The sequence below is a fragment of the Pan troglodytes genome, chromosome 2 (genome assembly GCF_028858775.2).
Source record: "Pan troglodytes isolate AG18354 chromosome 2, NHGRI_mPanTro3-v2.0_pri, whole genome shotgun sequence".
NCBI classification, from domain to species: domain Eukaryota; kingdom Metazoa; phylum Chordata; class Mammalia; order Primates; family Hominidae; genus Pan; species Pan troglodytes.
Window position 1 is genome coordinate 163,691,414 of NC_086015.1, and position 13,208 is coordinate 163,704,621.

The following is a 13,208-nucleotide window of genomic DNA, read 5'->3' on the forward strand; positions in this document are numbered from 1 at the left end:
GAGATGGAGTCCCCCTAGGTTGCCCAGGCTGGTCTTGAACTCCTGGGCTCAAGTGATCCTCCTGCTTTGGCCTCCCAGACTGCTGGGATTATAGGTGTGAGCCACTGCACCCAGCCTCATGCTGTAATTGCGATAAACTGTTTCTCCCAAATGCTAATATGAGCATGAGAGATGATATGGCATACAATAGCATACTTATTTGCTATTTGATTTTGGACAATTTATTTGTCTATACCAGGGTTTCTTCATCTATCAAGTGGGAATAATCCCTAATCTTATAGGCTTACTGTCATTCAATGAGGTAATGCATGTAAAGTGCTTAGAATACTATGTAAGCATTTATTATCAACAGTAACGATATGGAAGTTTAGTATGGCCTAGGATAATGGCAATTTTGGTAAAAGAATGATACACAGAAAGGGCTAGGATTTGCCCCCCACCCCCCAAAAAGTTTCTTGTATATAAAAATGGCTAGGTTCAAAAGTCGTAATGTTAATATTACTTTACTATATTTATGCCACTGTATGGCTTCTAATTAAGCAGAAAGTATAAATTCACATAATGTCTTAGATTTAAATCCCCTTCCCCTTACATCAGATAAATGATACATATAACATGATTTTCTTACCTTATCCAAAAGGTGTATTATCATTGGTACAAGATTGGCATCAATTACTGCCTGTACCTGCTGCTGATTTCCTGCAGTGATGTTGGAGAGGAACCACACTGCTTCCTGTAGAACAAGAGCATTTGAATATTTCTCATTAAAAAATAAAATCTGCATCTGAACTAAGTAAAAAAGCATTCACTACACTGTCCCAATGATTTTACTATGAAATGAGCTCCATAATAAAAATCTCAGGAATCTCAATTCCTTTACACCCCTTTCCATATTTTCTTTGGACAAACAGCTAATGGACCTAATTCAAATCACAATGAACTAACCCTTCAGAAGAATTATTGAAAACAATGCTCCCAAACAGTGTGGCTCAAAAGAAGCTTGGCTGAACAAATTTGAATGAGCAAATATGAAATAATGAATGAGCAAATATGAATAATGAGTATAATACAAATACAAATCCTAAAACAGCTGTAAATAAGATTCAGTGCCCTTCCCTCACATAATGTGCTTTATTCTCTATTCTATTCTGATGAAGAATCTTAGCCAAAGTAGATAAATATCAATTATCCACAATAATGGAGACAAAAAACAAAATAGTGCATTGTTTTAGTATACTTATTTGTAATAGTCATTCACTGCATAATTTCTCTCAAGGAAAAGTGGAACCAGATATTTGACTGTTTTATTGGCCTATCTTAATCTTTTTATGTTACCCTTTACATCACAGTTGGTGCTACTTTTGACAAAATAATGGTGGCCTTAAGCATTATAATCATAGATAACTAATAAGTTTTACTCTAAAAAATATTAGTATTAGCTAATGTATACTAGGCTCTTTTGGATCAGATCACAGGAACATTTTAATGAACCTGTTAGAGATTTTAGGGTGCCAGGCTAGTTAGGTGAGCTGTTCTTGGGTTATAATCATTGGCAATGTTGTAATCAACAACCCATGTTATTTCTACAACAGCCTCAGATGCACTCCAATATCAGCATCACCAGTCAGTGCCCCCTTTCCATAGCCACCACAAGCACACACACATGCATACACACTCTCTATTAAGTACCTATAAAACACTAAACTTATAAGAATTACATAATATATATATTAAAAATTTCCAGTCATACAACATTCAACACCCAATTATCTCTATTTCATCATTTCCAAGAGAGCCAAAATTGCACTTTTCATAACTGGTTTTATATATGAAAAAATTATTAATGCTTGTTATGGAGAGTAAAATTTTTATTTTCTCTTGATGTCTAAATGACAGTTTGTATTAAGAATCAATATTACAGACATTTCTAAGACTCTAATTTTACAAATAGAAACTGTTAACATTTTAAGTGCTATCTATTAAGTAGTATTTAATAGTACTTACTTTATTAATTTTCTCTTTGGGATGTGTCAGGAGTGCTGGGAAGTGTGAAAGAGCATCACAGTTCAAAACTACTTGTGTTTGCTCATCAGTTCCAGTAACAATGTTGCCCACAGCTCTAAGTGCAGCAGTCTGAAATGCACAATGAGATGATATTCTATGTGAAATCCTTTTTTTTTTTTTGAGACAAGGTCTTGCTCTGTCACCCAGGGTAGAGTGCAGTGGTGCGATCTCAGCTCACTGTAACCTCTGCCTCTCAGGCTCAAGTGATCCTCCCACCCCAGCCTCCAGAGTAGCTGGGACTATAGCAGTGCATGACCCTGTCCGGCTAATTTTTGTATTTTTTGTAGAGACAGAGTTTCACCATGTTGCCCAGGCTGGTCTCGAACTCCTAGGCTCAAGGGATCTGCCTGCCTCAGCCTCCAAAAGTGCTGGGATTATAGGCATGAGCCATTGTGCCCAGCTGAAACACTCCTTATTAAAAGGCATGTTAGGTACCTTATAAAAGACAAATGCATTCATTCACTATTTCTTCCAACAAACCTATTCTTTTTTGAGATGGAGTCTCACTCTGTCACCCAGGCTGAAGTGCAGTGGCTCGATCCTGGCTCACTGCAACCTCTACCTCCCAGGTTCAAGCGATTCTCCTGGCTCAGCCTCCTGAGCAGCTGGGATTACAGGTGCATGCCACCATACCTGGCTAATTCTGTAATTTTTTTTTTAGGAGAGATGGGGTTTTGCCACGTTGGCCAGGCTGGTCTCGAACCCCTGACTTTAGGTGATCTGCCTGCCTTGGCTTCCCAAAGTACTGGGATTACAGGCATGAGCCACTGCACCCTGCTCCAATAAACCTATTCTTTTTGAGCACTTAGCATCAGGCACTGATGTAGGAACAGAGATGTGAAGATAGACACATGTTCCAGCTCTTACAGAGCTTATATTATTGTAAGAGAGGAGTCAATAAACAAGAAGGATAATTTTAGATAGTGCCATTAAAAAAAAAAGACAGAACTTTAGATTTAGTGTTGAAAATATAAAAATAAAAACAGCTAGGTGCAGTGGCTCACGCCTGTAATTCCAGCACTTTGGAAGGCTGAGGTGGGTGGAACACTTAAGCCCAGGAGTTTGACACCAGGCTGGGCAACATGACAAAACCCTGTCTCTACAAAATATTAGCTGGGTGTGGTGGCACGAGCCTGTAGTCCCAGCTACTTGGGAGACTGAGGTGGGAGGATTGCTTGAGCCTGGGAGGTCCAGGCTGAAGTGAGCTGTGATCATACCACTGCACTCCAGCCTGGACAACAGAGTAAGACACTGTCAAAAACAAAAAGACAAAAAACATAGTGCCTTTCTGAAGGAAAGAAGATACCTGCCTAACATGAGATTTCACTATGGTATGAATTTGAATTATCAATTATTTTTCTGTGGTTGCATGAGGTCATTTCCTGTTAAGTAAAGCTTTTTACTCCTCTAATTTTCCTTTCTACATGACAAATGATCCAAATTTTTGAAAAAATTGAAATAAAATTCATATAACACAAAATTTACCCTTTCAAAGTGTACAATTCAGTAGTTCTTAGTATATTCAGAGTTGTGTAACTATTACTAGTATCTAATTCCAGAACACTTTGATCACCCCAAAAAGAACACCTGTATCCATTAGTGGTCACTCCCACACTGCCTTCATCCCTAGGTCCCTGGAAGACACTATGCCTGTCTCTAAGATTTTGGCTATCTTGGGCACTTCATATTAACAAAATCAAAATGTATTTGGCCTTTTTTGTCTAGCTTCTTTCATTTCACATAATGTTGTTAAAAGTTCGTGTTAAAGCATGCATCAGTACTTTGTTCCTTTTCATGACCAAATACTATTTCACTGTGTGAATGTATCATATTTTATTTAACCATTCATTGGCTGACATTCAAATTGTTTTCATTTTTTGGCTATTACAAATAACGCTGCTGTGAATGCTTGTGTATAAATTTTTGTGTGGATATGCATTTTCATTTCTCTTGGGTATGTACCTAAGAGTAATTAATTGCCAGTTCATATTGTAACCTTATGTTTAACTTTTTCAGGCACTGCCAAAACTATATTCCAAAGCGGCTGTACCATTTTATATTCTCACCAGCAGTATATACGAATTCCAGTTTCTCACACCCTCACCAAAAGTATGTTATCGTCTTCCTAACTATAGCCATCCTGGCGGGTGTGAAGTAGTATCTCACTGTGGCTTTAATTCCCTTTCCTTAATGACTAATGATGTTGAGCTTCTTTTCATGTGCTTACTGACCATTTGTTATATCTTCTTTAGAAGCCTGTTTACTCAAATATTTTGCCAAGTTAAAAACTGAGTTGTCTATTTTTGAGTAGTAACAGTTCTTTGTACATTAAATATTTTAGATGTAAATCCCTTTGCCAATACATAATTTTCTAATACCTATTCTCTTCTATTCTATGGGTTGTCTTTTCACTTTCTTGATGGTGTTCTTTGAAGCACACACAAGTTTGTAAGTTTTGTGAAGCCTGACTTATCAATTCTTTTTCTTTGGTTGCTTGTGGTGTCACATCTTAGAAACCACTGTCTAATCTAGGGTCATAAAAATTTATGCCTGTATTTTTCTTCTAAGAGGTTTAAATTTATAGATTTTATATTTAGGTGTTTGATCTATTCTGAGTTTTTGCATGTAGTATGAAGTGGGGTCCAACTTCATTATTTTACTTGTGGATATCCAGTCGTTCTTGCCCATCTGTTGAAAAGGTTATTCTTTCCCCAATGAATTGGCTTGGCTTCCTTATTGAAAATCAACTTGGCCAGGCGCGGTGGCTCACGCCTGCAATTCCAGCACTTTGGGAGGCAGAGGTGGGTGGATCACCTGAGGTCAGGAGTTCGAGACCAGCCTGGCCAACACGGTGAAACCCTGTCTCTACTAAAAATACAAAAAATCAGCTGGGCGTGGTAGCACGCACCTGTAATCCCAGCTGCTTGGGAGGCTGAGGCAGGAGAACTGCTTGAACCTGGGAGGCAGAGGTTGTAATGAGCCGAGATCATGCCATTGCACTCCAACCTGGGCAACAGAGCAAGACTCTCACACACACACACACAAAAAGTAAATCAACTAATCATAAAATGCATAGGTTTATTTCTGAACTCGATTCTATCTCATTGATCTGCATGTCTATATTTATGCCAGTATCACAAAATTTTATTTACTGTAGCTTTGTAGTGTTTTGAAAATGAGAAGTCCTCAAACTTTGTTCTTCTTCAAGATCATTTGGCTATTTCTAGGCCCCTTATATTTCCATATGGATTTTAAGATCTGTTTGTAAAATTCTGCCAAAAACCAAAAGCACATGGGATTTTAATAGGGATTGTGTTTAATCTGTAGACAAACTTGGGAAGCACAGTCGTCCTAACAATATTAGACAATCCATGAACATGAATGTCTTTCCATTTATTTAGGTCTTCTTTAATGTTTTCCAAAAATGTTTTGTAGTAGCCTAGCTTCTTTAACAAATAAATTGAAAAGAGGAAAGATAAAAGAAAGGAGAAGAAAGTTGCACAGTAAGAGGCTTAAAATATATAGCAAGCAGATGCAATGTGTGGTCTTTATCTGGATACTGATTTGGTAAAATTGTGAAAAAATAATGAAGCAGTAAATAAAATCCAGATACTGACTGAATATTTAACATTAAGGTTTTAAAAAGTCTACTAGTGGTATTGTGGCTATGTTAAAAAAAATAGGCTTAAATTTTAGAGCTGCAAGCTGTGTAAAATGATATCTGGAATTTGCATCAAAATAAATTTGGAGGAGTAGAGGTACAGAGAAAAAAGCTACATGGGGTTCCATTACACTATTTTATTTTATGAAATTATGGCATGAAAATTGAAAAGTATAAGAAAATCTCTATAAGGTGTCAGGTAGAGTAGAGAATTTCAACTTTCTTTGAGCACTGGCTAAAGGTAAATTCCAAGCCCTACAGATCCTTAATGAAGTCCATTATGGAAACTGAAGATTATTTCTGGAAAAACAAAAAACAAAATACAAACCAAAATTCTGTACCAAGACATATGTACCACACAAAATAAATACAAACTTAAGGATAAACATATGGCAAGAATATTTAAGATAAGTCATAAATAGCCTTAAATGACAAATTATTGTTTTTTCTTTTTGTTTTTTTTATTGAGATGGAGTCTTGCTCAGTTGCCAGGCAGGAGAGTAGTGGCGCAATCTTGGCTCACTACAACCTCTGCCTCCTGGGTTCAAGCGATTCCCCTGCCTCAGCCACCCGAGTAGCTAGGTCTGCAGGCACATGCCACCATGCCTGGCTAATTTTTTTTTTTTTTTTTTTTTGTATTTTAGTAAAGACAGGGTTTCACCATGTTGGCCAGGATGGTCTCAGTCTCCTGACCTTGTGATCTGCCCACCTCGGCCTCCCAAAGTGCTGGGATTTCAGGCGTGAGCCACCATGTCCAGCCAATTATATTAATTCTTTCTGTATTTAGCTAAGTGTTCCTTCTTTAAAGTGCTTTAATTTTAAGGTACAGGGTCTCTAATCTGACTATGTATCAGTATCACCTGAAGAGCATTTTAAAGCTCAAGTTTCTAAGAAATATTTTCTGAAACAGAAATCTCCAGGGGTTGAGCAGGAGAAATCAAAAACAGCTCCACACAGTTTATTTTGATGTTCAGGCATAATGACTTAGGCTACAGACTAACGGTTTCTCTTATGCGATTATTGTACTTTACAGATTCTAAGCCATTAGCAGATTAAAATATACTATTTACCTCAGAAAGGTAGAGGGAGCTTGCTGCGTCTCCCCCATTACAACTGTAGCTTAACAGCTACTGCTTATATCTCTGAGAACTTCTCACACTCTGTTTTTGGCTCTTTCTAGATGCAAGTTCTTTGGGATAAATATTACGTGAAAGAATTTAAACAATAAAAAATAAATTTAAATAAGTGAAAAGCAACAATTTAGAAAGTCCCTAAACAGCACATTTCAGTACAGTACCCTTATTTCAGCACCAATGAAGCTAAGAGTTAACTAAACTTGCCAGGTGAGTAAATAAGGATGGTTGGCAAGGAAGAAAAAAAAAAAAAGTAGGGAAGTGAAAGAGGAAGAACAAAAAGAAGAGGAGTAGGAAAAAATAAGTGTCTGTCAATACTTGTTTCAGATGCCATGCATGTTGCTATAATGAACTTCCCTGGTCTACATTAAAAATCAGTAATCCGGCCAGGCATGGTGGTTCACACCTGTAATCTCAGCACTTTGGGAGGCTGGGGTGGAAGGATCATTTGAGGCCAGGAGTTCAAGAGCAGCCTGGCCAACATGGCAAAACCCTGACTGTATCAAAAATAGAAAAAAATTAGCTACACATGCTGGTGTGTGCCTGTGATCCCAACCACTCAAGAGGCTGAGGTGGGAGAATGTTCCTTGAACCTAGGAAGTGGAGGTTGTAGTGAGCTGAGATCACGCCACCTCACTCCAGCCTGGGTGACAGTGAGACCCCATCTTAAAAAAAGAAATTAGTAATCTACAATGGCGTCTTCTTATTATTTATTTTCCCCTTTCCATCACAGATTTGTTGTTATGCTAAGAATATACTTTAAACTACTGAAATTGTCCATCTTTGAATGCCATGCTTAAAGCAATTAGTGGTAAGAAATACTTATAATTTAACTAAGAACAAACTTACCTGAACTTTAACTTCCTGGTGGCTGAGCAGAGGAACCAAATGAGGAACTATTCCAGAGTCTATTACCATCTGTATTTGTTCATTGCCAGCATCAGTAAGGTAAGAGAGGGCCCAGACTGTGTCTACCAATATCTAATGAATAAAATAAAAATTCAAACAACTTTTAAATATTTTCTTATTTTAGTAATTCTTGACCAAACAACCATTCTAAAATTGTTCAACTACCTTCTTCCTTCTTTTCTTCTCTCAGTTTAATCAGATTGGAATCTGATCGCTACGGTATTAAACATCATCATCTATAAATGTCTGTACGAAGACGTACGTCTTTTAGCCATATTCAGGATTCTGATCCCAGATTAGTATCCAATCTTAGTTCACTAAGATACACACGCACACTACACAGCTCATAAAACAGGAGAAAAAGACATTCTCTTTCCCAAAGGCTGAGGGATAACAGGTCCAAAAACACTGTGGCTCATGTATAAAGCTGGAAAGACTACATGTATCCAACATGCACAGTTGTTCAAAACATCTGGGCTAGATGAATATATTCAAGGAGTTCTCTAGTATTGTAAGTACCATGTAGATATGCCTAAAGCCAATAACCCAAGTATTCATATTATAGTATAAAATACTTTAATCTTTTCCAACCAGTTTGTTTTGCCTTACAGAACTGGAGACAACTTTTTTTTTTTTTTTTTTTGAGATGGAGTCTCGCTCTGTCGCCCAGGCTGGAGTGCAGCAGCGCGATCTCGGTTCACTGCAAGCTCCGCCTCCCGGGTTCATGCCATTCTCCTGCCTCAGCCTCCCGAGTAGCTGGGACTACAGGCGCATGCCGCAACGCCTGGCTAAGTTTTGGCATTTTTCAGTAGAGACGGGGTTTCACCGTGTTAGCCAAGATGGTCTCGATCTCCTGACCTCATGATCCGCCCGCCTCGGCCTCCCAAAGTGCTGGGATTACAGGCGTAAGCCACTGCGCCCGGCCAGCAACTTCTTAAATAGTGGAAGTCCCCTACAGCTGCAGATCAAGACATTAAAATAATCATAGGTCAATCTGTGAGACCTGTAATTAAAACAAAAAATACGTACTTCACTACAGCTGCTACTTATGAAAAAAAAAAAAAAAAAGCCTGTGTAATCAACTACTACTAAGTAGCCTACCATTTTTTTTAACGATTACATCTTTAAGTACAACGGGCCATGTGTTTGATCTTTCCTAGTACGTTAGGTCCTAATTAGAAGTTATGACCAAAGGGCAGTATGACAAACAACTCTAACTGCTGCAAATAAATACACAAATTATTGACAAAGACATGGGAATAATAATTGTGCCTAAAACTACTTCCAAAGCCTTTCCAGAATATGAACTCTGTGTCAAGACAAGCTGGAGAAGTGTAAAACCTTTAAAACAATAAACCAGGCAGGGAGTAGTGGCTCACGCCTGTAATCCCAGCACTTTGGGAGACCAAGGCAGGTGGACTGCTTGAGCCCAGGAGTTACAGACCAGCCTGGGCAACATGGTGAAACCCCGTCTCTATGAAAAACAGAAACAATTCGGCATTGTTTATTTTTTCTTGTTTTTATGACCCTGACTTTAAAAAAATCGTAAAACTGTAAACTAATGTTATGCTTAGGACACCCAAGAGAAAATAAAAAAATAAAAAAACATAAAAAAAACCAAAAAGACACCCCGAAACTCCTAAAAGGTGAAAATAGTGCTTTGCCATTGTTTCTTAGGAAATTCAAGAAAGCTCTAGGGATATTTCTAATGTAAAAAGAAGACATCAAATGAGAGTTCGCACAGGCTGGGTGTGGTGGCTCACGCCTGCAATCCCAGCACTTTGGGGGGCCAAGGTGGGTGGATCACGAGGTCAAGAGTTCAAGACCAGCCTGGCCAACATAGTGAAACCCTGTCTCCACTAAAAAATGCAAAAAAATTAGCCAGGCGTGGTGGCGGGCATCTGTAATCCCAGCTACTCGGGAGGCTGAGGCAGGAGAATCGCTGGAACCCAGGAGGCAGAGGTTGCAGTGAGTGGAGATCATGCCACTGCACTCCAGCCTGGGAAACAGTGCGAGACTCTGTCTCAAAAAGAAAAAAAAAAAGAGTTCACATAAAAAAATGGTATCAATATATGTGAAAAAACCTAAATTTCAATTTGCAAATGTAACTGAGCTTCTTTTCTGGAATATTAACATATGCTAAAATTTGTTGACATAGGCCAAAAATTTCAAGTTACTTGCTCATAACTGTATATAAAAGCTAGATACATGTTTTTAAAGGACATGTCACTAATATGCTCAGATCAAAATCATAATTCAAATCAAACTTCTAACACAATATTTAGTAAGCAATATTATTTGTTAATCATGTTACTAAAAAGAACAATGTAAACAGGCTTGAGAAATTCTTCAAGATACATCAAAGGCAAGAAAATGGAGTCACAGTCTCATCTAGATTGGAGTAAATAGGTGGAAAGAACACAATCTATCTCTAAATAAAGTCAACCAAGATGTCTTGTTTTGCAGTAGAGGTATAAACTTTGAAGTTAAATCTTTCTTGCCAATCGTTTTATTTATTTATTTATTTATTTATTTTTGAGACAGGGTCTTGCTCTGTCACTCAGGCTGCAGTGCAGTGACATGATCACAGTTCACTGCAGCCTTGACCTCCCCAGCTCAGGAGATCCTCCTGCCTCAGCCACTGAGTAGCTGAGACTACAGGTGCACATCACTATGCCTGGCTAATTTTTTGGTATTTTTTATAGAGACAGGGTTTCGTCATGTTGCCCAGGCTGGTCTCGAACTCCTGCACTCAAGTGATCCTCCTGCCTCAGCCTCCTAAAGTGCTGGGACTATAGGCATAAGCCACCACACCTGGCCTCTTGTAAATCTTTCAAAGCAAAATATTGAAATTCACAATTTAATCAAAGAACTTGGCTATTAAGGAGCCAAAACCAAAAATTACTTACACATTTTTTAAGATCCTAAACTATCTGGGGCTAAAAACAAACAAAAACTCTACCACAGAGATCATGTTCATCTAATGAATTTTATATATTATGTCACTGTTTGATACAGTAAAATTCTAATTTTAATTTGTTCCATACAAATTAAATTCTGGCCAAAAGGCATAGGCCTTTAAATTGTAAAGAAATGAAGCAGCTTGTCCAACACTGGTCACCATGCCAAACTGTTTTTAAAGAACCACATGAGTTCCTGATTGTTGCTAAACATTTCATTCATGTGTTTTCCCTTACCCATTATATTCCTGGTTTCTCTAACACACCAAAGGCTGGTCTGGCTTTTACAAGCACTCAGGGCAGTTTTCCACCTCATTCATACTCCCTGAGTTGCTTTTTCCTCTGCCATCTGTGTTAGTAAAAATAAGCAAAATATATTTGCTATGTTTAAAATCTTGCCTGCACTGATTTTTTTTTTCCTGTTGTTTGGATAATCAAGAGTTATCTTGATAAATGAAGCCACTGCCAGTCACTGTAACTGAGAAATAGAATAAAAATGGAATTAAAGGGCAATTGATGTCCATGGTTTGGTATGTGTATATGAATACAAATCCATGCACAAACATTTTCCTTTTTCATCTTTCAAAAAACAAAAACAGCACTATTTGTGTGTGCTTTCATTGGCCAAACTGTCAAAATGAGCTTCCGTAAAAAGCACAAGAACAATTAAAGACATGATCTTAGTAAGAGAAATCACCACTAACTGGCAACTTTAAAAACTTTTAATGTCAGTTTTTATAACACTAATATATATACATACATACAATATTGCCCACACCAAAATAACAGTTATGCTTGATTTCTTAACTGGTATTATATTTTGTGATATAGATAAACATAGAGTAAATATTAAAATATTATAAAATAACTAATCTAATATAAAATAACTCTTGAAATGGGAAAATCTGATAGTATGCTGACACAATGTGTTAGTATAATATTTCTCCCCTATGTCACAGGGGAAGCCCTAGAAATACATACATACATACATAAATATATAATAGGACACATTTACTCACATTTACATCTGTGTGATGAATTAAAACACAAAGGGCTGGAAGAATCTGAGGAGAGAAATATGTAGATTTAAAAACATACACAGATAAAAAATATATATATAATGGTATCTCTTTTAATTTTTTTTTAAAAGTGTTTACCTCCTGAATGGTTTCCATTGGTGGTGGTGGGTCTTTGTGGCGACATAAGTTGACCATAACCCAAGTAACATTTCTTAAGAATGTTATAGGAATAGATGGACTTATGAAGGAAAGTAAAGGTTTCACAACTCCAAGACTTATGACATAATCTCTACACTGGGGCCCATCACCTGTAGAAAAAAAGGATTAATTTACTCAATAAAACATACTGACAGTAAGCATTTTCAGAAAACACAAAGCACTGGGAATATGCTGCTTCATGTATTTTATCCAGATACACTGTTCAGTTTTAGACAATAACAAGCAGGCTCACATTCAAGGTCTCTGAGCCAAGAGAGGCAACATAAGGTGATAAGGTATTCTTTTGCACATTATTCCCATCTTCAGCATTTTGCTGCTCACTTAATTAAACTGCTGCTTTTAACTTCTCAACAATACTCCCAGTTTAACAAACTTTCATGTGATAAAAAAGATGTATCAAGAAAATATTTGTTGAATTTGTACTTATGATCCCGTATCAGAGCATCAAGGTTATGAACTATAAATTACTCTATACACTTAGAAAACTATGGCAGAAAAAAAGGGTGAACCAGTGCTAGAATAGTGGTTCTCAATGTGATTATTGGGCTCTAGCTCAGGCCTCCTGAAGCAGAAACTCTATGGGTTTGGAATTCTGTGTTTTAACAAGCACCCCATGTAGTCCTGATTGCATGCTAAGGTTTGAGAACCACTGCTGCAGAGGACTGCCAAGTTTAATTTCTGTATCTGAAGCATCACTGCAGTTTCTAATATGAAGCCATGTTGAAATGTTACCATAAGTGAAAGCACCTTCCCTTGCACTATAATATCTGGAGATAAAATGTTTGTTCTTTTTGCATCTTTATATTCATGTTAATTACGGAATGTCACTGGAATAAAAAAATGAAAGATCAAGATGCTGTATAATAGCTCTAAATCTAACATTTGGTATAAAAGCAAAAGAGTGAGGGAGTCTGGATATAGAAACAATAGCATTCCTAATAGTATAAACCCAATGTCAAGAATGGTTTACAGAGAAATTCTCCCTTAAAAATTCATAACCACTCTTTACTTTCATGTTGGCCCTGTATAAGGGCAATAAAGAGATGGCATATCAAAGCAACAATGATTATTTCCATGCAAGAATAAAGAATTTGGCAAAAATAATCTTTAGAATCATTCTCCTTCACTAGATTAGCAATACCCCTACAAACAGTACCTCAGCCCCCACTCATAACTGTAAGGTCTCTGAGCTATACTGGGGCACAATACAATTCAGATTTTTTCCATCCTTTACTGGAGAATA

At 37.3% G+C, this 13,208-nt stretch overlaps 1 protein-coding gene and 1 non-coding gene across 5 annotated transcripts in view; both read right to left on the minus strand.

Annotated features, from left to right (window-relative positions):
* The window catches only part of KPNA4 (karyopherin subunit alpha 4), a 64,726-nt gene that overhangs the window by 13,233 nt on the left and 38,285 nt on the right, over positions 1-13,208 (minus strand). For all 4 annotated transcript variants that reach the window (XM_009446630.5, XM_016940022.4, NM_001280407.1 and 1 more), the window contains 5 exon segments: positions 11,885-12,054; positions 11,747-11,791; positions 7,708-7,839; positions 2,005-2,133; positions 629-733 (listed from right to left, as the gene is read on the minus strand). In XM_009446630.5, coding sequence (XP_009444905.1) covers positions 629-733; positions 2,005-2,133; positions 7,708-7,839; positions 11,747-11,791; positions 11,885-12,054 — 581 coding nt within the window.
* LOC112208878 (small Cajal body-specific RNA 7) lies at positions 1,460-1,789 on the minus strand. The gene has a single exon (XR_002943427.1). It is a non-coding gene; the product is annotated as a small Cajal body-specific RNA 7 (non-coding RNA).